At 35.6% G+C, this 24,413-nt stretch overlaps 1 protein-coding gene across 1 annotated transcript in view; it reads left to right on the forward strand.

The window, feature by feature from the left end:
* SPEF2 (sperm flagellar 2) overlaps positions 1-24,413 on the forward strand; it is a 74,543-nt gene that overhangs the window by 22,849 nt on the left and 27,281 nt on the right. Inside the window, exons 10-25 of the mRNA XM_036403644.2 lie at positions 2,956-3,172; positions 3,632-3,762; positions 3,980-4,163; positions 4,659-4,756; positions 5,543-5,646; positions 6,132-6,379; positions 7,758-7,863; positions 8,660-8,817; positions 10,412-10,614; positions 12,039-12,166; positions 12,264-12,402; positions 16,711-16,848; positions 19,136-19,296; positions 20,171-20,348; positions 21,123-21,282; positions 23,341-23,442. Of these exons, the coding sequence (XP_036259537.1) occupies positions 2,956-3,172; positions 3,632-3,762; positions 3,980-4,163; positions 4,659-4,756; positions 5,543-5,646; positions 6,132-6,379; positions 7,758-7,863; positions 8,660-8,817; positions 10,412-10,614; positions 12,039-12,166; positions 12,264-12,402; positions 16,711-16,848; positions 19,136-19,296; positions 20,171-20,348; positions 21,123-21,282; positions 23,341-23,442 (2,455 nt within the window). The remainder of the gene's footprint in view (positions 1-2,955; positions 3,173-3,631; positions 3,763-3,979; positions 4,164-4,658; positions 4,757-5,542; positions 5,647-6,131; positions 6,380-7,757; positions 7,864-8,659; positions 8,818-10,411; positions 10,615-12,038; positions 12,167-12,263; positions 12,403-16,710; positions 16,849-19,135; positions 19,297-20,170; positions 20,349-21,122; positions 21,283-23,340; positions 23,443-24,413) is intronic.

Raw genomic sequence — 24,413 nt, forward strand, 5'->3', positions numbered from 1 at the left:
TTCAAAGAACTGATCCATCCCTACCTATAGGTTTAAAGAAAAAATATTCAGATAGTGCAAGTATTTGGGTTTTTTTAAGGATATCTTTTCAAATACACATGAAGAAGTATGTTTTCTGAGAGATGATAGAGAGGGGATGTGGTGCAACCCAAAAATATTTACTTTATTTGTTTATACTGATTAAAAATAAGTGACTTCTAATTTTAATTTAAATTTATTTTAGACTGATAATTAAATTGCTTTTTTCTGTCTAGTAGATGTGTTCAAAGTCACCATTGATCGTGTTCTACTAGTGGAATGTATGCTATGGCAATACATGGGTCCAGATAGTAAATTCAGGAGAATGTTGCATATTCTACCCAGAACATGAGTTCAAAACCTTATCTTTGAGTAGAACTTTAGCATTGTTCACTTCTGTTGATGGGGATGAAATATTTAATTTATAGAATGACACAGTTGTTTGGATTAAAGGCTTGTGAAGGTCATTTGCTTAAAGCAGGGCCATCTTCTGTGTCAGGTAAGGTTGTTTAGGATCATTTGGTCAACTTTCAATTATTCCAAGGATGGACATTCCACAGACTCTCTGTGTGCAATCTTCTACTATGCTTTACTAGCCTCATTGTGAACCAGTTTTTTCTTCCTTTTTTCCTGCTTGGAATGTTCTTGGCTGAAGTCTTTGACTTCAAAGGTTTGTTGTGCACCCAAAATGAAGTGACAGACTAGAATCTAATTGGAAATATTATTAGTCTACACATTTCCAAACAGCTGTTTAATATTCTCCAACCAAATGAATATTAATATAGGACTAGTATTATTTTGCATACTAAAATATCTTTTACCTTCTCACAGTATAAACTCCAGGACAGCTGGACTTTTCTAGTGCTATAAGATGCAAAACTGGTAGAGTAAAAGTACAGTTCTGTGTTCCGTTCTTTGGACTACATTCTTTCATTCTTCCAGTGTGATTGTCAGTAAAATTATATTTACTAGTAAAACCTAGTAAATCATACAACTGATAAATTTCTGTTTATATCAGGGTAGATGAACTGGAAGTTTCTACTCAGTATTTCCTTCCCTTAATGATGTTTGAATTTGTTTGAGTTGTTGGCTTTGGTTTGATTTTTTTTCTCTCTATTGAATGTGTGTTAGGCAAATACATTTGAAATCTTTATTCATGAAATTTTCAGAGGTTTAAAAGTGATACTGGGCAATAATGTTGCCCAATTTTAGAATGCATAGTGGATTTCTAGTACAAAAATCTGCTACTGATTAATTCTGTAATATTGATGAAATTACTTTTCATGTTTATGAAATTAAAAAAGTGATATAGGAATCTGTATTAAATATGCACAGCAAAGTTCTGCTAGTGGGGAGCTGCAGAGGTGGCTTCTCTGAGAATCTGCTGAAAGCTTCCCCCATGTCCCATGAGTCAATGCCAGCGCCGACTCCAAGGTGGTCCCATCACTGGCCCAGGCTTAGCCAACCAGGGATAGTAGTGACAACTATGTGATAAAATATTTAAGAAGAAAAAAAAGATTTCGTTCAGATGTCAGAGAAGAGAGGAGTGAGAAGGTGTGAGAGGAACAACTCTGCAGACACTGAGGTCAGTGGTGAATGACGAGGAGGAAGTGCTCCATGCTTTGTTGTTGAGATCCTACCCTAACCCATGGAAGCTCATGGTGATGCAGAGATCTACGTGTAACCCGTGGAGGAGGCCACACTGGAGCAGGTGGATGTGCCTGAAGGAGGCTGTGACCCCATGGGAAGCCTGTGCTGGAGCAGGCTCCTGGCAGGGGCTGTGGCCTGTGCAGAGAGCCCCTCACTGGAGCAGGCTCCTGGCAGGAGCTGTGGCCCAAGGAGAGAGCCCCTCACTGGAGCAGGCTCCTGGCAGGAGCTGTGGCCTGTGCAGAGCAGCCCTCACTGGAGCAGGCTCCTGGCAGGAGCTGTGGCCTGTGCAGAGCAGCCCCTCACTGGAGCAGGCTCCTGGCAGGAGCTGTGGCCTGTGCAGAGCAGCCCTCACTGGAGCAGGCTCCTGGCAGGAGCTGTGGCCTGTGCAGAGAGCCCATGCTGGAGCAGGCTCCTGGCAGGAGCTGTGGCCCATGGAGAGAGCAGCCCATGCTGGAGCAGGGTCCTGGCAGGAGCTGTGGCCCATGGAGAGAGCAGCCCTCACTGGAGCAGGTTCCCTGGCAGGACTTGTGACCCCATGGGGGACCCATGTTGGAGCACTGTGTTCATGGAAGGCTATATCCCATGGAAGGGACCAAGTTGGAGCCATTTGTGAACTGTAGCCCATGAGAAGGACTCAGGCTGGATATATTGGTGGAGGACTGGCTCCTGTGGGAAGGACCGCTTGCTGGAGCAGATGAAGGTTCCACCCTGAGGAGAAAGCAGCAGCAGAAGCAACATGATGAATTGAACATAACCCCCATTCCCCGTTCTCCCCTGCTCTGCAGGGCAGGAGGAATGACACAATTTGGAATAAAGTTTAGCCTGGGAAGGAGGGGGGGCTGGGAGGATGATGTTTGTAGGATTTGTTTTAGTGCTCACCATACTGTCTGATTTTGATTCATAGTAAATTCAACCAGTTTCCCCAGGTCAAGTTTATTTTGCCCATAATGATAACTGGTGAGTGATCTCTTCCTGTCCTTAACTCATGAACCTTTTGTTGTACTTTCTCTATGGCATCCATCCAGAGGCAGAATTACAGAATCTATGAAAATGTTTATATAAGTACTTGTCTCTCAACTAGTTATTAGCAAATATTGATAAATATTTAATGATTATGCCATAATTATAGTTTTTAATGAAGTTCTATTCTAAAAACTATGTTGTTATTGAGTACTATTCAAATTTCATTATTTTATGTATTTTTTATGTGAATAAGTACATATATTTAGAAAGATGGAAGGCAAGATTATAGCAATATTGAGATTTGCTAATTTGTCATTTATACAGCGTATGACAGGGGAATGGAGCCCAGCTGAAGAGAACAGTGAAAACAAACCTCCTCTTAATAATAACATATTGGGTCATGTACTTCGTAGACTGATGGAAATGTTCTATCCTCCAAAGCCCAAATCTTCACGTGAATTTCCTTCATTTCCCATCAAGGGATGTGTTTTGGGAAAAATGTTTAGTGGAAAAACTACCTGTGCAAAGTTTGTTGAAAAAGGTAGAGGTTGTTTGTTTGTTTGTTTGCCTAAAATTCTTTAAAATGTTTGTGTTAAAATCCCACTCTTAAAATTGTTTTGGAAAATCCTTGCATTAATAATTCTTGAACCTCAGATGCATCTGTATTTTGCTGGGGTTGATTGCATGTCATTCCTTTGTTATATTCCAAAATAAACTTAGGAACACTGGAACTTGAAAGTAATATTAAAATATTAATACTTCTTCATTGAGAATTGGGAAATGCTTTTGGTGAACTTCTTTGGAGATACTGGTTTTAGAAGAGACTAGCAAGATAGCTATGTGATTGTTGATAGATACTGTGAAGTAGTTACAGAGAAGAAAGAGTGAAAATAATTTACACTAGAAGCCCAAATTAAATAATTAATTTAACTGATTGTAATAGTTTCTCTGTATGTATACTCAACTCATATTGTAGCTATCTAATATTTTTGTGTATTAGTTTGCAATATTCAGGTACTATCTGTTGGTACTCTGGTTCAGGAGGCCATTGAAGCTTTTCTTAATAATGAAATGAAAAGTGAATCCAGAATAATTTCACAGGGAGCAGAGAGTTCTGGAGAGCAAAATGAGGTAAGTGTATTCCCTAGTTTTGGTCTTGACTCTAACAGGTAGATGGGAATGAAATGTGTAAGGAAAAAAGCATGCTTGAATTTTTTTACTCAATTTCAGACTTAATTCTAAGTTTTGACAGGTAAGACTGGAAGAATCAGCTTAAATTTACAGGCTAATTTTTTTCAGTAAGATGTCATTTTCATTCTAATCCATTTCCTGTCATATTTGATACAAGGAGCAGGAGAACTTACCAAATTCACCACCAAATCTTCTAGAGGAGCTCGAAACCACAGACACAGAACTTACCCCAGAACTTACTACAGAACCCACCACAGAAATTACCACAGAACCCGCCACAGAACCCGCCACAGAACTTACCACAGAACTTACCACAGAACCCACCACAGAACTTACCACAGGTAAGTATTTCTGGTTGCACAGATTTTCCTGTGTGTCTCAGAGCCTTGGGATACCTCAGTCGTTTGCATGTCCCAGCAGACGTTTTCCCCAGCCATTCTTTTGTGGAGAAATCTGCAAAAGCCGTTTTTGTTACCCTTCTGCCTAGACACAAGACAAGGCTTTTTCCCCATGAGGAAAGACAAACACTGAAACAAATTTCCCAGAGAGGTAGTGTAGTCTCCATCTTTGTAGGTTTTCCAGATCACATGGGGTAAACAACTGAGAAATCTGGTCGGACCTTATAACTGATGCCACTTTGAGCAGAAGGTTGTGTTTGAACTAGGTGAGATCGAGAAGTTGCTTCCAACCTAAATTTCTCAATGCTTCTATGATTCTAACAGTTTTATGTACCTTCTGTATTGATTTGTTCAAAGAACAATAGCAAGCCATGTACTTTTATTCTTTATCTGTAATAATGAATTTGATAGTAATAGCATCATCAAACTTTATTTTAGAACCTATTTTAGACAATTGGCCTGTTGAAACGGATCCATCGCAGGAAGAAATCCAGGAAGAATTTGAATTGAATAGCAGTCAGGATGGCCTATCCAAGGTTAGTAGTCCAATTTTAGTTTCTACTTTATAAAAATACATTATTTAAAATGGTTAAGTTCATAATTCTGAATTACTGACGTGAGTTCAAGTATTTTCTGAAATATGAAAAGGGCTTCTGTGAAAATCTGTTCCTCTGTATGTTGTTTAGAGTTGTACATCTTATTAAAATACTATATATTTTTTGGTGAAATCTCACATGTACATAAGATGTGGTATTTTCTATGGCATTTCTGAGTTAGCAAAAATGTATTTCTGCTTGCTGCAGCCAGGCAGATAATTCATCCCATGACAAGGTTTCTTTTCTTTATTTTAAAAATGCTTAATTCTACAGTGATTTTTATGGCCTACTGCTCATTCAAAATTACTTCTGGAGCTATGATATAAAAGAATACCTGTAAAACTAATGAATTTATGTGCTGCTGTATGAAATAATCAGTGGTAATGGAAATCAGAATAAGCTGAGAATCAGAACACTTAATTTTAATTTCTTGGCCTTCATATCCTTGCTTTCTCTATCTTGTTTTTTTCAGCTTTTTTTTTTTTTGAGTATAATCATGGAAATCAGCTGGAGGTTTCAATTAAACTAGGCATTTTTTTTACAATTTAAAAATGGTCTATTCTCCTTAATAGACTCCCCCCAACTGTTATTGATAAATAACAGCCACCATCCCCAATATAGATAATTAATATATAATATGAAATGTGGAGTCACAGACTTTTCAACAACTCTTTTCAATGACAGTTATGGACATTCTGAGCATACTTCTGTTGCACTCTTCCACAGCTGTCTGTACGTGCCCAACTTGGTGCTGCATCACAGAAATGGCTGAAGAACGGAAAAAGTGTTCCCGATGAATTACTAATTGACATCCTATTGGAAGCCATTACGTATGAAATTGTATAGATGCTTGGTTTTATCTACTCTTGTTTGACAGAAAATTGTCTCAACTATCCTGAAATACAGTTAGCACTTAGGTTCCTACATGAATATCATTTAAGCTGTATTACTCCCGTTAGTATACTGTAAATTATAAAATAGATTTTCCTATTTATTACTTCAGCAAAAGAGTTATTTGCGAAAACTTAAATTATACCTCTGAGCAGTCTCTAGAGTGATTTTGAAATCTTTATTTATCAACACCGCAAAAATAGTTTTGTTTCTGATTTTTTCACTTTAATTTGACTTGATGTTATTTTCTTCTGATTTAAAATCCATTACTTTAGAGTCTAATAATATCTGTTGTATTCTGTATGCATCAGGAAATTTAATGTACTGAATTAAGAATGCATGATGGCTAGAGCAAGCTGTTATTTCAGTTTTATTATTAAGCTATCATTTCACTGTGTAATTCTGGTTCTTCATTTCCTTTTAGCCAAATACCACCAGAGAAGGGGTGGATTGTGGAGGGGTTTCCAATGACAATTAATCAGGCAAAGCTATTTGAAAAATCCTATACAGGGATTGATGTAGAAGCGAAAGATCCAATTTCTGAAAAGCTGTCCCTTGCTATAGATCCCAGAGCCCCTACCCAGCCTCCTCCTACCTCACCTGCATTTGATGTTTCTATATTATTGGATATTTCAGACAGTCTGGTACTGGAACGTGCAGCTAACATGAAGTGTAAGTTTCCAACTCCTATTAACAAAGTAAAATGACAAGCAGATATCTTAAATCTCGTAGTTAATAATCTTGTAGTTAATAATGCAAAATAGCATTACTGGACAATTTCTTTATATCTCACAGTATCACTTTTGTTAATTGTACCTTGAATACTTCCGGGTTATTCCAGATACTTCTGTTTGTTTCAGTCAAAGGCAGATCAAAAGTGGGCAAGTGCATGTGTATATGTTGTATTTTTACTCTCACTGCAGCTGAGATAGCACAGTGGGTGGTGTTAGATATCACATAAAACAGCAGCAGGAAAAAAACACAAGTTATAATAGATGCAGAATATACTGCATTACAAGTGTGTGTCTGTAAATAGTGTTTTTCTTCAGGAGACACACTTATAAAGGGAAAAAGGAAATTATAGACAGAGGGATGAGCCAATATTCATTCCCTGAGAATGCCAGAATAAATTCCCTATTGATTACTGCCTTTGTCTTGTCTTCAGTTAGTCAGAGAATGATCAGAAATCAAAGTCAATTCTGGTCAAACAAGGCAAAGACATCAAAGGCTTTTTGAGAGCTGTTACACTTCCAGACCACACAATTTAAGACCTTGTTGAAACAGACCTTTTTTAATGAGTATGTCATGTATTATCCAAATTAGGAGGAGATTCTTCTTTGTAGTTTTCATTGCAGTGCATAGATGGCAAATAGCTTGAGTTAAAGTACCATGTACATTTGGCCTTTATGTATGGAGCTTTTATGTATAGAGCTTTTGCTAGAAATCTGGCGAGGATAAATGTACAGAGACTTGAAAATTGCTAATTTTAAGACCTTATGCTGCCAAAACACTTGTAACATGTAGTTATATTTAATATCATCTCAGAAATACACATAGAATTTATTTCATAAGATATAAATGTGATGACAGAAAGAGTCAATAGAACAATTAAAAATCTAATGAATTAAAGGCTTTTTTAAAATTTAAAGAAGAACTCAGAAAGAGAGAATACTTTGTCTTTTAATGAAGTGGGATGTCTGTTCATTGTGAAAAGTAGGTACTTTGGATGAAACTGGGAAAATACCTTCTAACTGGTAGAGTAGATAAGCCTGAAATAGTCACACAGGAATGCTCCACGTCTTCAACTGGAGATTTTTATGGCTTAAAAACATCCATTAGGAAATGTTAGTCTGATAATTGGCTGTGCACTTAAACAGAGGAAGAGGCAGGACACCCTGCTGGTGTTGGGTGGTACCCAACTTTTAAGTTAAGAAATGTAAGATCAAGGAACACTGAATTTGTTCTTAAAATGATTATCTTAGTTTGGGTGAATAACTGTCTGAATAATTGCCTTTTTGAATATATGCTTATATATTGGTTTTCCACATAGTAGATGAAAGAAAGGCATCTCAGTCTGAACAGAGCAGCAATCAAAATTCAGATGCCGAAATCCTAGAAGAAAATATTGACTTGGCCAGGGAGCAGGTGCTACATAGGTAAGTTATATGAAGAACAAAAATATTACTTCAGCCAGATGTTCAGGCATGTAACTGATCTGAATCTCATGTGTGATCCAGGACAATACTTGCAGTGCTTAATATTAAGAATTTACTTACACCTTTCTATAATGTGGAGCCTAAAGGGTATTTTCATTTTCTGCACAATATAAATCCTCCTGGAAAATAAGTTCTTGTGTTTTGATTTTCCAGGGTATTGTTCCAAGGGGAATTTAGTTTTCAGGTATATATTGCATGAACTGTGTATACATTCTGTATATATATATGTGTGTGTGTCTGTATCTATGTGTGCCTTTACATCTGAGGTCTGTCACACATGTGACTGCCCTTAGGTGAAATACACTTGATTTGAGTTAGAGATTTTGTAAAATGTTATTTTCCACTTCTACATTTACAAAAACCACTTAGTTTTCTAATTTAAATTGAATCACTAGATGTTTAACTTTTCACAAAGAGGAAAATAAAGAACAATTCTTTCTTCTCAATATTTGATACTGCTAACTGTTTCAGACTATTATATTATGCATTACTATTAGTTTAATTGTGATATTAGAAAGTAAATATAGCTTGTGACATGAAAGAGTAAGAAATATATTATTAGTTGTCAATAGAATTTTGAAAACTTTCTTATATTTAAAATGATGGGGTTATTGTGGGTGGAGTTGTTTTAGTGTTAAATTAGATGATCTGCTTTTTCTTTTAGTTATCAGTTTAAAAAATGTTTTATTTTCCATTAGTTAGGTTTTAATTTCATACATTGATATGATTTTTGTAGGATTTCAGGCTTCCTAAAGACATGGCCAAAATTAGAGAAATGGTTTTCAGTCCAACAAAACAATCTAGTGAAAGTAAATGCAGAGACAGAAGAAAGTCTTGTGTGTGAAACAGTGAAGGAAATTATAATAGAAGAAATTGTGAAAAATCAGAATAGAAGTAAGTTTTCATAGTCTTACTTTCTAGAATTCAGTAACAAAGACTTTGTCTTTTATAATTAACACTAATAGTTACTATATACAATTAAATGTCAAACCTACATTTTTGCTGCCCCTGAAAAAATCTGACAATTTGCCAGTTAGTGATAACTGCACCAGAAGCCTGAACTTTTCTGTTGTGTTTTCACCTTTTCAGAGTATATGGACCAATTTCACATAAAATTTAAGGCATTAAATTCAGTCCTTTCTTCCTGGTTTAAAAATTACAGCCATCATCGTCATCTATGGGATAGCATAATTGTATAAGAATGGCTAACTTGCTATTATGAGCATACAGTCAGTACCTCATATCATATATCAGTAGCAGCATAAAAATATGAATAAGTGGTTTTGACATTTAATTTTGGTACATCTTAGTTTCATTTTTCTTCCTTATTATCCAGAAAGAAGGAATAATTTAAAATTATTAAAAAAAAAGAAAAGAAAAGAGAAACAGATGAATCATCCAAGGGGACAAATGCATCATGTAAATCAGCATAGTGATCTCTAAATAACCAGAGGTTTTTTCATAACTATAATGAGAAAATCTTCATATGTCTTCTACCACCAAAAAAAAGAAAACCAAACTTGAAAAGCACTTGTAATAGTAAAAGTTTATGCCATTATTCCTGTGCACAGTTTCTAGTTCATAGGTTTTTTTTATATGCTTGTTATATAATTAATGGCCCTGCTAGATTCAACAGCAAAATTCCTATTGTTGCAAATGAAGTGAAGATTTTCTATTTAGAATCCAGCTGTTATATAGAAGTATTTAAGGTCTATTTCTCCCTAAGGAAAAATACCTAGAGTAATAAAAATAATTAATTTAAATCTATAATTTAAAATTAATAGAATTTTAAAATAATTAATAATGATTTAATTACCAGGGGTAATTAAAAATAATACCTGGGGTATTAAACTAATAAAGTTTAATTCCATATCTACGTTCATAGCTTTCAAGCTGTCCTTCACTATTAGGTTCATATAACCAGAATAGAGTATCAGGTTAGTCAAGTGTGTTTTCCCTTTAGTGAATCCATGCTGACTACTCCTGATCAGCTTCTTGTTTTCCATGTGGATAGAGATGATCTCCAGAATGATGTGCTTGATCTCCTTTCCAGGGATTTAAATGAAGCTGACTGACTGATAGTTCCCTGTGTCCTCCTTCTTGCCTGATGTGAAGACCAGGGTGACATTTGCTTTCTTCCAGTCCTCAGGCCCCTCTCCTGATCTCCATGGCCTCTCAAAGATGATAATGAGCTGGGAGCTCATGTCTCCCAGCTAGCTATTATGTCTGCCAGCTCCCTCTGCCTTTGGGGATGGGTCCTGTTAGGGCCCTTGGATTTATGGATGTTGAATTTGTTTAGGTGTTAACTGATTCAATCTTCATTGAGAATTCCTGATTTCATGAGTATATTTTTGATGAACAACACCTAAGTAATGAAACAGTGAATCTGTTCCATTATTTTGAACCTGTGAGAGTAGCAAAAATGTCTAATTTTGTTTATTGATACTTAAAAAACATTTGAAGTATTAATTTGCTCATTCATATCAAGGGTCTGCTGAAGAAATACCACCACCACCACCAGAAGAAGAAGAGGTTTTACCAGTTACAGATGAAGAAGAGGTTTTACCAGTCACAGATGAAGAAGAAAAGGTTTTACCAGTCACAGATCAGCCTTCTCCCTCATCTGAGGCACCACCAATGATTGAACCAGGATCAGATGAATGGATTTATGTAGATGAACCACTTCCCCAGGTACACTAACTTCCAACTGAAAATCTTAAATGTCAAAGTATATATTTTTATTAGTGTTTTATGTATGTCCTACCTAAACATATTTTGCATCATTGCATGTTGTTTTTTTCACTATTTTTCAATAAAAAGTATGCTATTACTTTGTGATAGATATACGAAGAACCGTTGCTACTAAAATACATAAAAAAAGAAATTGTACTTTCAAATTTAATTTTGTTTTTTAATTCTTTGTAATTATCATGAAGAACACAGCTGCCAAAACAGTAATGCTTTTTACTATTATGAAATACTAACACAAGCTTACTAGATCACTTTTCTTTCTCTCACAAGAGTAAGCTGTGGTTCTCATACAAAGAGTAAGAATGAGGAGAGTGTGCGCTAATCTTTCTCCTAGTATATTTTTTCCCTAATATTTTCTCCCCAAAGACACCTGCTCAGATTCTAGTGATCTGAAATTTAGGGGTTTTCTGAAATGGCTGTATTTCTGTATCTTGTGCTTAGTAGCTCTCAATGGACTTTTCTTCCATGATTGTTTTTTAGTTGGTTTAGTAGCTTTTTTGAAGCCATTTACTTTTTCTTCTCTGTGACATAGCTTGTATAATTATGTTAACTCTGAAAAAATATTTCTGTTTCTTCACTTGAAACCATGATCTTTGCTTGGATCATTTGATGACCCTAATCCACGGTGACACTAATTCACATATTGAGAGATGCAATGAATAATAATTCTATAATCAACCTCTAAGGGCATTTAAGATATGACAAGTATCTCTTAATCGTTCATTTTGCTGAATGTTGCTTTTTTCTCCAATCCAGTTATAATTTGTTCTAGTTCTTCTGTAAATTTTTTGAGAGGAGTGTCTGGGACTGCATGCAGTTTTTGAGATTCAGATTTTTCAAGGGTGGAAAATGATGATTTGAAATTTGTTCTGTAATTGTTTTCCTAATGTTTACCAGTTTTTCCTGTTAACTGCAATCAGCTCACATATGCTGGGTTTCCTCTGGCCATGGCCTTTATTTACATTTCATAACAGTCAGTCAGTCAAACATCACTTTTGCAACACTAGGCAGTTAGCTTAGATTTTTAGGAGCTCAAACAGTTATGAATGACCAAATTTTCTTACTCAGTGATCATTCAGTATCATCACTTATTTTATGAGCATATCCAAACCAAATACTGGAATATTCTGCTGGAATTTCACGTTCCTTTAGAGACCTACCACTTTTTCCCAAAGAAGTCACAGAATAAATATATATGTTGGTACAATGTCTGTAATCAGCTGTAAACCAAAAGAAATACATAGTGAAAAAAAATCAGTAATATGATTTCATGAAATAATGTTTTTGTGTATTTGCTAATGCTACAGATAGATTAACTACCAATAAATGAATCCATTAATTTTGATGTTTTTAACAATTCACAGGAGATAATTGATTTTTTAGTACCCTACTGGGAAGTGGTAGAAAATACTTATATGAATACGATCAAAACTGTACTTAGATGTCTAAGGGATGAACAGTACACTATAATTCATTACACAGCAGATATTAGGTAAGTAGGAATAGTATCTTATTACGTTAATATTAGCATTTTGTATTTTTCATGGGCCATTCTGTAACCCAAAAGTTATTTTTACCGTAATTTACAGAAAAAAATTTCAAGATTATTTGAAACGTCCACATCTTAAGCAGGAGTTTGTATCTCAATGGCAAGCAGATTTTAATTCAATTGCTGATGAGCTGCAAGATGACGAGGAAACAAAAGCTGAACTACACCAAAGGGTTACTGTAAGTAAATGACAGAAATTACAATATACCCAAGACTATTATTTCCTTGTATACAAGCTTGATATAACATCAGCTTGATGAATCATATTATTAACTTCTTTCTTCCTCTTTACAGTTCTTCTTAAACTATGTCTTTTCCTCTTGTGCATAATCTGTCCTTTAAAATTATTCCTCTATTCTTTGCCTGTAATTTTCTTACATGTTGCTGTGGCGTTGTGGTAAAATAAATATTTCTCTGCTCTCTTTTTTTTAACATTTTGTGGTTTTTAGAGATTTTACAAGTTGAATATTTCTATCACAATCCAAAAAATCTTGGCAGTGTTTTATTTTTTCTGTAAATTATATATGATAGTCTCTGCTTTCTAAAACTGATTCATACAAAGTACATAGAATTTCTTGGGATGTTTTGATTCAGATAGATCTTTTTTAGGTCATGTCCTGAGAGTTCTTTTTCACAAAAATCGATAACTAAATGTCCTAACAAATTCAGAGCCAGATTTAGTATCATCCAAAAGTAGAGCTATCTTTGAATTCATCAGATTCCATTCCAGAACAGACATGATTTTTAGTTGAGCACAATCAGAAACACTCCCCAAAAAGGAGAAAAGGAATACTGACAACATTTTTAGTTGAAGAGAACATTTGAGGAATAGTGGATTAATTCATCTGAGATGGAAAAAGCATTGGACCTCCTTTTCCATCGAAATATTCCAAGAGAATGGAGTAAAAGACTGAAAAATCATCATCCATATTCCTAAATTCTACTGAATGGCATTATAAAAAGACTGGAATCACTCTGTCCTATATTTTAAAAAGATAAAATTAAAATGTTTGGCCTTTTGTTCATAACAGAAATCCATGTTTGGCATTATCCAGCTCAAGGTATGTGAAAAGGAGGTTATATTTGTGTATGATGCAGTGGAACTCAGATACTGTGATAAGCCTAAGCACTTAGGAGTGAATATATGATTTTCAGAATTTTTTTTTAAATAACCCATTCACCCATTGTGAATCCCAAACCTGTGGGTGATTGTGAAGATGATCTTCCTCTATGCTGTTAAAGCCATGCTCATTGTATCTCCCTGAATGTATTAATTCCATCAGCCATCCTTCCTTGCTGTTAGAAGGAAAGAGGAAATTAAAACACTGACAATCTTCATAATGTTTTTCCTCAAACTCACAGACTCCTCAACACTATCATCTCAGATTGACCCTTCCTAAAACACTGGAAAATACCAGCTGTAATATCTGAAAAATAAATTTCTCTGATATCAACCAGGAAATGTAAAAACCCGCCCCATTTTGTGATGTCTGTATAATTCCTTAAAGGCCCAAAGCCCAGAGGCCAGCCAAGACTTTGGCCTGATGCTGTGGTTTAACCCCAGCCTGCACTCAAGCCTCACAAAGCCATTAACCCACCACCAGTGGGATGGTGGAGAGAATTGTAAAAGTGAGAAAGCCAAGACAATTCAACAGGCAAAGCAAAAGCTGTGCACAGAAGCAAAGCAAACGAGGAATTCATCCTCCCCTCCCCGTGGGCAGGCTGGTGTTTGGCCATTCCCAGGAAAGCCAGGTCCAATCACACATAGTGGTGACTTGGGAAGTCAAACACAACCACCCCCAGTGTGCCCTCTGCTTCCTTCTTCTCCCTCTGCTTTATATATTGAGCATGGTGCCATATGGTATGGAATGTCCCTTTGGTCATTTGGGGACAGCTCTCCTATCTGTGTCCCTTCCCAGCTCCCTGTTACCCACACCCCCCTTGCTGGTGGGTTGGGGTGAGGAGCAGAAAAGACCTTGGTGCTGTGCAAGTGCTGCTGAGCAGTAACAAAATCATCCCTGTGCTATCAGCACTGCTTCCAGCATGAGTCCAAATCATAACCCGTAGTCACTGCTCTGAAGAAAATTAACTCCTCCCCAGCCAAAACCAGCTCACATCCTAAATATCCAAACACAGAATTACCATGGATAGAATACACTTCAGCAGCACATCTCTATCTGTCTTCCAGAAATTTCTCCAAATTCTCTCATTAGATTGCTATCATTGAGTATGATCAGTTGCTTGCTATCACTACTTCTCTTGTTCCAAATAGGAGAGGACTGAGCAAATGCATCCTTTCTTTGTTTTTTCACCACTTCACTACAAGAAAAGGAGAGAGAAGCTGCTTCATTGTGGAAAGAGAGAGAAAAAGAAGATACTCATAAAACATGCTTTTAGCTTCTGACAGAGGAATATAACTCACAGTACTCCTCTGCAGTTTTCTCCACTGCTTACAGTAAATCAAAACTATGACTTAAATAATATGAGGACAAAGAGGAAAATCCTTCATGTTACATGTGTAGGAAACATACTGGCAGTTGTACAAAACATTAGTGTGGTTTTTAGTGTGGTATTGCATTTATATGAAAGTTTTTTTGTGGTAAAGGGGCTGCAGAGGTGGCTTCTGTAAGAAAGCATGGCAGCTGTGAGACAAGAGTGAGGAAATGTGAGAAACAGCTCTATGGTCACAAAGAACGGTGAAGAAGAAGGAAGAGGAGGTGCTCCAGGCACCAGGGCAGAGATTCCCCTGTGGCCTGTGGAGAAGGCTGTGGTGATGCAGGTTGTTCCACAGAAGCCCATCGAGGACCTCAGGGAAGCAGATCTCCACCCTGCAGTCCATGCAGTCCACCCCGGCTGTATCAGGTGGGCATGCTGTGAAGAAGCAGCAGCCTGGGGAGAGCCCAGCCAGAGCAGGTTCCTGGCAGGAGCTGTTGCTGATGGAATACTCACACAGGAGCAGTACAGTCTAAAGGGCTGCACACACAGAAAGGATCCACACTGGAGTGGTTGTTGAAGAACTGAAGCCTGTGGGAAGGCCTGCATCAGAAAACTCGATGGAGGACTGTACTCCATGGGAGGAAGCTCACCCTGGAGCAGGGAAAGAGTGTGAGGGAAAGGAGTGGCAGATAAAAATGTATCATGAACTCACCCTAATTATTCATTCCCCATTTTCCCTGTGCCATTTAAGAAGGAGAAAAGTCAGGAGTGAAATTAAGCCTGGGAAGAAGAATGGATGGAGGAAAGGTGTTTTTCGGTTTATTTCCCATTATTCTGCTTTGTTATTAATTGGCATAAAATTAAATTAATTGCCCCAAATCAAGTCTGTTTTGCATATGATGGTGATAGGTGAGTGATCTCCTCATCATTACCTTGATGCATGAATTTTTCCATCATATTTTCTCCCCCTTTCCTGTGAGGAAGAGTGATAGAGCAGTTTGGTGGACAGCTGGCACCCAGCCAAGGGCAACTCAGCACTGCCGATAGACATAACATACACTTAAATATTTTTCACCCAGCAGCATATTCTTGTATGCATATTCTACAGTGTGAACAGCCATGAATATCTGATTGCCTGCATCTTGACTACCTTCTAGCCATCATTGATATGTTAGGTAACCCAGGGACTTCCTTGTGGCTTTTGTCCAACAGAGGACAAGTGGATTTATTTGAAGTCTTCAGACAGGGGGAGAGATACAGAATCTGATATAATAGGTTGCAACCAAGACCTGGTGAATATGGAATCGCTTCACCAGAAGCCTAAGCTCCTCTCCTTTTCTTCTGCCCCAGGTCAGGTAGTGTAGAAATGCCGGGAGCTGGAGACATCTCATCTTGTCCTACCTTGGCACTGTATTTAACAGCACTCTTCTCCCATAACCTCTTACACATAATGGGCTGTCACACTAAATCCATGCAGAGATGACAATAGGGAACAAAATAGTTGCATAATGTTTTATGCTTAGTCGGCCCTCAGTGCTGTCAGTGAGCCCCATAGTGCTATTTGACATAGTCACTAGCTGAAGAGCCCTTAATTAAATAAACATTAGAGAAAACTGGTGTGGAAGAGACTCAAGTTTGAAAATCACTTGAAACCTGACACAATTTTCTCAGTATTTTTCATATTGCCCATCCCCTGAGAGTACTATTCTTAGCATATCAATTAGCAAACCATTCAAGTGCAAAGTTGTTGGTGCAGTTGGCAGCTTAGCTATTCATAGTGTCATATTTGTCTAGCTTAGGAATATTATCTCTGCCTGAGGAAAACAAGGGTGCCTGCACACTGAACTCATACCTTTGTGTTCTTCTCTCTGGCACACTTGACACTTGTAAAGAAATTTTCTGTCAGCCCTCTGTAGGCATGTGACCTGACCAGGTGTTGATATTTATAATAATAAAGAAAAAGCCCCAGATAGAATGTTGCCCTATACCCAGGAAAAAAAAAAAAAGTTTTTCTTTCATGATTAATCACCATACTTGATTTTCTGTTTTAGGACCTAAGAGATCTTCTCTGGGATATCTGTGACATCAGAAGGGAAGAAGCAGAGCTAGAACGTACTGGTATAATGAATGAAGGGTGGTTACCAGATCATAGGGGGATTGCAATGAACCATTTCTTTACACTTATGCAGGTATGGACTGCTACAGTAAGCCTGAGAGAAATTTCATATGGTTGGCTCCAAATATGTGAAAGATTAAAAATTACTTAAGCAAATATTCATGTGTTTTCTGAATTTATAGACAAAGTTAAGAGACAAAAAAGAGATGATATTCCATACATTTAACTTTGGAATACAGGAAAGACTAAAAAAATACTATTGTTGTTCAACCCCCAAAACTTTCAATCTCTCTTATATACTGCTACTTTTTGCATTTTTTGAATTCCAATGAATCATCTTGAATTTTGTGACATAAATGTTACAGTTCTTTATCCTTCTGTGATCATATTGACATTTCCTTTTAATTTATGAATTACATCATTCACAGCTTGATGTTATAGTATTTCCCATATCTCAAGTTTATTTCTCTGATGTGGCTTGAAATTTTATCTGCTGACTAACAAAAAGAATCCCTAAAGAATCAAGTTATGTTTTGAGATTGAGATGTCATTTGCTGCTGTTTTTCAAATATGACTGAGCTTTGAGATATGTAACTTCAAAGTTTTCAAGAGTCAATTCAGTCCTGCAGTAAAGTAAGATTTCCCTGTTACTGCTGTTCTAGGTGCATAAAATTAGTTTAGAACTGGATTGGAGTATTCTTGACTAGACTGGCTAGACAGGCTTTTGTACAAACTGAAGTGACCATTCTGTGAATGTTTTGGCAAATTTAAAGACAATGAAAACAGTGTTTTAAACACCTGCCTTGTGATGATAATTTAGCTGAAAAAGCCAGGCCTAAGCAGTTTAGCATGGGGTTTCAGCCCTTTAATTCTCTCTGCTATTTTTATATGTTTAATAAAAAAGGGATACACTCTCTTATCTCATGTGAGTGTTGTGGTAATTCAAGAAAAGTTTGTGAAATAGTCAGGGCTATAGTAAGGAAATTGTTAATTTGTTTTTCAAAGAGTCTACATAATGCCCTAAATAAAGACTTTGGGCCACTGACAAAAGAGAGGTCAAAATAGCAAATAACTGCTGACTATCTGAACCTCATTGGTTCTGTAACTAGGATATTTATAGTAATGAATATTTTAAAAAATCCGTCTTGAACTATATGCATAAAGGAGACAAAGTTATACTACAGAGCATAAATATTCTATTATTCTCCTAGTTATATCTTTGCAATCCTAGTTCTAACAGAATTTCATGGGCATGTATGATGGAGTTCAGTGGAGATTCAATATAAATCTTTTGTGGACATGCACAGTAACTGTTTAAAATTATTAACACATATCAACCATATGTAAGCTTTTGTTTTCATAAAAACAAATTAATAGAAAACATTACTTCTTGCTTTACTTGGTACATATTCCCCCGAATAAATGAATTATTAATCCTAAAACTACAGGACTAAATATATATATAAAATAAAAATATAATTTAATGTAATAACTACTCTTTTTAGAAGCAGCCAAAAATAGGCTTCTTTGTCATTGAGCTCTCCATTTGTGGGGTTTTCTGTTAGAGGTTACATATATTCCCCAGGTGGCTCTGTAACTGTGTAAACACATAGATTTGTATAAATGCTGTTTATCAGATTTCATTCCTTTCTATGCACACGGTTATACTAGAAGATATTTCCTCCTTAACTTATGGATAAGTGCTGGTTTACACCACAAAGGTTTTATCCTTTGTTTTGTGAATGTGGTTTTGTACATTTTCCCATGAATATTTAGTACTGTTTTGTCAGTTAGGAACTAACACCATACTGAATCAATAAATCAAAACATGACAGGTGTTAAATGTTTCGTGAATCTTACTTGATTTCTTCTGAGATGATTCACACAAAAAGATCACGACACTTAGGTGTTCAAAGTCTGTTGATTACTTAGGTACAGAAAAATTGACTTTGAAAATTTTCTCCATCACGTAAGACTTTTTATTTTATGCTTTTAAGACTTTAGTTCTTCTGAACAAGAAGATCCATGTAATTTGTCAGCACTAATGTACTTGCTGCTGGGAAATATATATATATTCATCATAATATATTGTAATTAAATTGAATGCGTTGAACATTTTTTATTGTAAATAGCTTTTCCTATTTTAAAAATTAAGATTCTTATTGCTGCCTAGAAATGACAGTGTGAATACATTATAGATGTAAGTAGAAATATGCATGCAGTATATTATAAATTTTAAACCAAAAATGACTGCTCTCCCTGAAACTCTTAAAATTTAGAATTGCTTCTATTAACATGTGATAACAAATATTTGTTCTGTGATATGTTGAATTGCAATCTCTTTGTCCTTTCTTCTTCAGGTTGAACTGGATCGTTTCCAAGATACAAAGAGACTTCTTCATGACTATTATAGGGCAATGGAAGGAAAAATCCCAACAGAAGACACTCAAGATTTTACTAGAATCCCATTGTTAGATATTATTAATGGAGAGCAGAAGGAAGATCAAGATGAATCAAGAAGGTAGAAATTCAGCATAAAATGGAACAAATAGAGCACATAAAATGAACAAATAGAATGCACTGATAGATTTTTGGAGTATATGGAATTAGATATATGTACGTTTCAAAGGATGGAGAAATAAGAAATTTTTAACCACGGATTATAGTCAAATGATGAATCTCAAATAATTTTAGAGGTTACATTTATCCCTCATTTTTTACTTATTTACCTGTATCATATTCACCAATGCATTGCTGAATTGCAAAACATTTTAAAAGCTGCCTCAGGAGGAAATCTACTATTATAGAAATGTTTCCTTCTTTCCTTTTTATTGCTGATAGTTTACAACACAATCCTCACATATGTAAAGCATTGTTGTGGAACATTAGTTGATTTAAAATTTGTGCCAATAAATAAAATTAAATGTTATCAATTTTATGTAAATGTAAATCAAATTAACTGTTATTTAATAACAGATGTAAATCAAAGCAACCTATAAAGATGTACCAAACTGAATGCCATATTAAAAGATGACGGATTCCACCTGATACTTTCACAATATAGAAAATACCATCAGTAATAACACCCAATTTTTTAACTTAATTAGAGTGAATTAAGAAATTATCTAAATAATGTGTCTGAATGTGGAATTCATCAGCAGATCACACAGTCATTTGATGTAATTTTATCCATCTGTTATTATTTTTTAGGTCTTACACTTAAACTGGATATTTTTCTGGCCGTATACACAGCTCATTACTTTTGGTCATTACTTTTTTTTGCTATTGCAAATTTTGAAAATACCATTTCCATTCTTTCAGCGTATTCTCCAATGTAGATATTGACACTTTTTATAAAGCAATATCTAAATTATTCCTTATATTTTATTTTTGAGGATTCCTCTAGTTTCTTTGAAACCACCTTCACCAGGTAATACAGAGTCAGAAAAGAGTGGAACTAAGAAGAAGAGTCTTAAGGATAATAGTTCTGAAAATGGAGTGACCACTTACAGGGATGATAAAAATCTTGTCATTGATGCATGGCAAGCAGCAGTAACAGCAGTATCAGATATGGTATGGAATGTTTTATTTACTTAAAGATTTCTGGATTGTACAAAGTCCCCCCATTCAGAGGCAGTCTAAACACATCATCTTTGCACTGTTTATCTCAGTTTCATACGTCACTGATATTTCCATTGAATATGTTTATAGTTCTATGAGGAAAATGTTGGAGTGTGTGTTTTCAGCACCTCCATATTTATAATGGAGCCTTTCATTCCATTACTGAGAAATATTTCAAATGTTGCCTCTATGTATCTTCTTCCATGATAAACTCTTCTCTTATCCCTCAATAGAAGTGTGAGAAGATGGATTAAGTTTAATCCTGTGATGCAGTGTTTGCTCAAACCTTTCACATGTTCAGACCCTATGGTTGCATTCTTTTTTCTATATAGCTTAAAGTAAATTAGGTAAGATTTTCAAATGGTTGGTTTCTAGGTTAGATTTTTATTTTCTCTTTGATCATTTAAAATAAATTAATTTATGCCCCCTTATCACGTAGCTCTAGGCTTGCTTTGTGTACTGTTGATTCTTGCTTTTCTAATGTTTTCCTCAAGCACAATCAGTGGCTGCAAGAATTAAACTCAGTATGGCTCTGTCTTCCTTTTCTGTTGCAGACTTTTATTTTTGATAAATAATCAAAATTTAGTCAATTAGTTAAAATATCTCCTTTGCTTTTTTAATGTGTCTGCTTCTCATCAAGTATTTTCAGCAAGCTTTGGTTATTTAAAACGGTAGTTGCACAGAGCTGATACTATGTTCTGTACTATGTGTGACTGTGGTGTCAAGGTAACAGCTGAAATAGAGTTTAGAGAAATGGAGGAAGAAAATGAACGTCAGCTAAAACAGAAATCTTCAAAAGCTGCACAGAAACAACCAGGCAAAGAGGCTGGGAAAGATACCAAAGGTGCCAAAAATGCATCTTCCAAATCACCTCCTAAAAAAAAAGGTATTTAAAATGCAGGCTTTTTTTAGCAGTGCTTGAAATAATTGAAATGCAAATATATGGATAATACAGAAATGAATAACCCAACATATTTAATTTGGATATAATTCCTCTTTTAAAATGTGATGTCAGTATAAAAAGCTGATAGTGATAAATGAGAGGAAAGGCATTTGAATGGCAATTCCATTTATTTAAACATGTGTAGTTGTTACATGTAGAAATAAATATTCTAAATGGGAAGTAAAAATTATTTTTTCTTCATGTTCTGCATTGGAATCGAACAGTTAAAGCTAGTTTATCAAGTAAAATAAATTATGCCTACTTGACAGCTGAAGTCCTAAAAAAGAGCAGATTCCTATTGAGGTAAGTTTTGCACATAGGCCTGGCAAGAACCTATCCCACCAGGTGAAAACACAAAATTTATTTCCAAGAGAGAAAAAGCAGGCAGTGTGCTGGAAGAAATTGTGGCTGTTTATACATTTAACATATATACATATATACATTTATACATTTAACAAGGCTGTTTATACATTTTCTGACAACTATTTCCTTGTGCAGATAGTAGTTTATGTAGTCTTCACCTTTTGTCTGCAATGTGTCATAACTTCATTAGGAAAGGCCTGTACCCTAGACTTTTGTGTCTTTTGTTAAGATATTCTACATAGCAAGAGAGAAGTTCAGGCCCTGTGGGTGTAGGGTAGCCTGAAATTCATATACTCCAAATTAGAAAGCTGCAATTGCAGAGTTATTGAACATAACACAGTTGACTTTTTTTCTTTGACAGAAGTTTCTTTTGCACTGTGCTCAGTTCTCTCTCTCTCTGGTTATTTCTGCCCATACAGAGTGAACAGAAGCTTAGCCTTGCAAATACTTAGCCTGTTGTGAGCCCCAGGGAGCCTTAGATTTAATTTTAGCATCTCAGTTTAGCCAAGAGAGTAAAAGATTTTCAGACTTCTAGAAAAGTTTTGTGATAAAACTCAGCAGCTGTTGTTGCATGCTAGTTTGAGGTTTGTGGATTGCTTATTGGAACAAATTTTTGTTCAGACCTGGTACAAGATTATCTGAAATCAGAAATCCAGAACTGCAGCTAGAAAGCTGTGCCTTCTTCCTAGTAGAAGATGAAGTATGAACTGATGGATTTGTGACTAAAGTATTGACTTTGATTTCATTTCAAATACAGTGTTACTGTAGTGTTCCTGTAACATGAGAACTCCCGAGGGAGCTGTGGGCTGGTAACAGAGTGATACAACTTACCACATGTAGTTTTATCACTTCTAGAACTGACCATTTGTTTTGTGTTGACCTTATGTATCATGCAGATATCATTATATTTTTTCTGTAACATCTCCATCTGCTCTTCTTCTAGGATAAAGCAATTAAAATATTTCCATTTTGTTGAGTAATAGTAAAAGTTTTGTGGCTACAGAATTTCATACAGTCTCTAAAAACATTATAAAATACCTTTACTGTATCTGTTCATAGATAAGTAAGTCAAAAGAAGGTGGAAGTGCAGGTTTGAAGGGGCATGAAATAACAGATCTCCTTTTTCTTTCTGGTTTGTTTTTGGTTTTTTGTTGTGGTTTTTTTTTTTTTTTTTAATAGCATAATTCTTTTCACTTCTTTGATGGTAACTACTACCATAGCATATTTATTATAGTTTGTTAAACTTGAATTTATTCCAGAAGAAATAAGTATTATTCAAAAGACATTTATTTATGTTCTGGTTGCACTAAATAGGTAAATACTAGGGTAAAACAGGACATTCTGACCATCTAGGATCAAATGAGAGGCACACTTATTGAGTCATGATTTTCCATTCAGAAATACATTTTAGGATGTTATTTAACCAACTTTAGTAGAGTTGTGTATGCTGGGGTATTTATATGCAGTGTTAACCTTAGCATGACTTGCAGATGTAAATCACATTTGGCAGCTGAGTATCCACCTTTGCATTCTCATAAATGGTCACATCAAGTAAGGTGGAAAATGTAATTTTTCATGATACACAAATTTTTCATGATACAAGCAAATCTAAAGTCTGAGAGGTCTGTTTTCCTGCAGGAGCAAAAGCCACTCCAGCTCCTACAGACCCAGAAGAATTAAGGAAAGAAGAACTGGCAGTTAAAATAAAGCAAGAATATTTCAGTGCCTTGAAACAGGAGGGTATGTTACTATTTGGTTATTTATATTGGTAGGTGATTGTTCTTCCTAATTTGACTAGTATGCTAGTCAATACTAACCAGAGACAGTAAGCAAAATGGATGGATAAGAAAGAAAAAGAATGAGAGTCAGTCATGTCTGGAGAAATCAGGAAATATTTTTAGTGTGGTAATCATCAGTCATTCTGTGGTAAATATACTAAAGGTTGTAATATGATTTTCATTCCTTTTGTCTTCTGTTTCATTTAATCTAATTTAATTGTCATGACTAAGCAAATATTCATCAGAGAAAAGATTTTGCATAAGTTGTTACTCACACTTCAATATTCAATTGAATTGGATTCAGTATTTGAAATGTTTTGTTCTGGGAAAGAAATTTTTGGCAATTGCATATTTCATTGATTTTTTTTCTCTGATTCCCTCCTCTTCAAGCAACATGGGATTCAAGCAGCAGGATATAGATTTTGTTTGTTCTTCCAAACTTCTTTATGAGCAGACTCTTCCAAAACTTACATATTGTTCAGGCATTCTGTCTCTTTTTCTCTCTTACCCAATAACTTTCAAACAAAATAGTTCATTTCAGCCAAAAGGAGATGTTTGAAGAAAGAAGTCCCAAATTGAAAATGGTTTGAGAATTTTTTTTAAAGATAGGTTTAGACTAGAAGAAAGACTGTTTTGTCATTAAAAGGAAGACAGAACCCAGCTATTATTGTTTCTATTTGGCAACAGTTGGCAAGCCCATCATCACATGGTACCTCTTTGGTGGGCTAGCTATTGCATAGTATTTTATTATGAAAAATAGAGGGCAAACAGCAGTTATTGAACAAACCACAAACTCATAAGGTTTCTTTAGATCCAGTCAGACCAAATGCTTGTACATCTACATCTTTGATCATGGTTTAATATAAAAGCAGTTCAAGAATAAAAATGCCAAGATCTTGGGGTAATGAGAAGAATAGTAATAACGTTGAAGAT

The sequence above is a fragment of the Molothrus ater genome, chromosome Z (assembly GCF_012460135.2).
Source record: "Molothrus ater isolate BHLD 08-10-18 breed brown headed cowbird chromosome Z, BPBGC_Mater_1.1, whole genome shotgun sequence".
Classification (NCBI taxonomy): Eukaryota; Metazoa; Chordata; class Aves; order Passeriformes; family Icteridae; genus Molothrus; species Molothrus ater.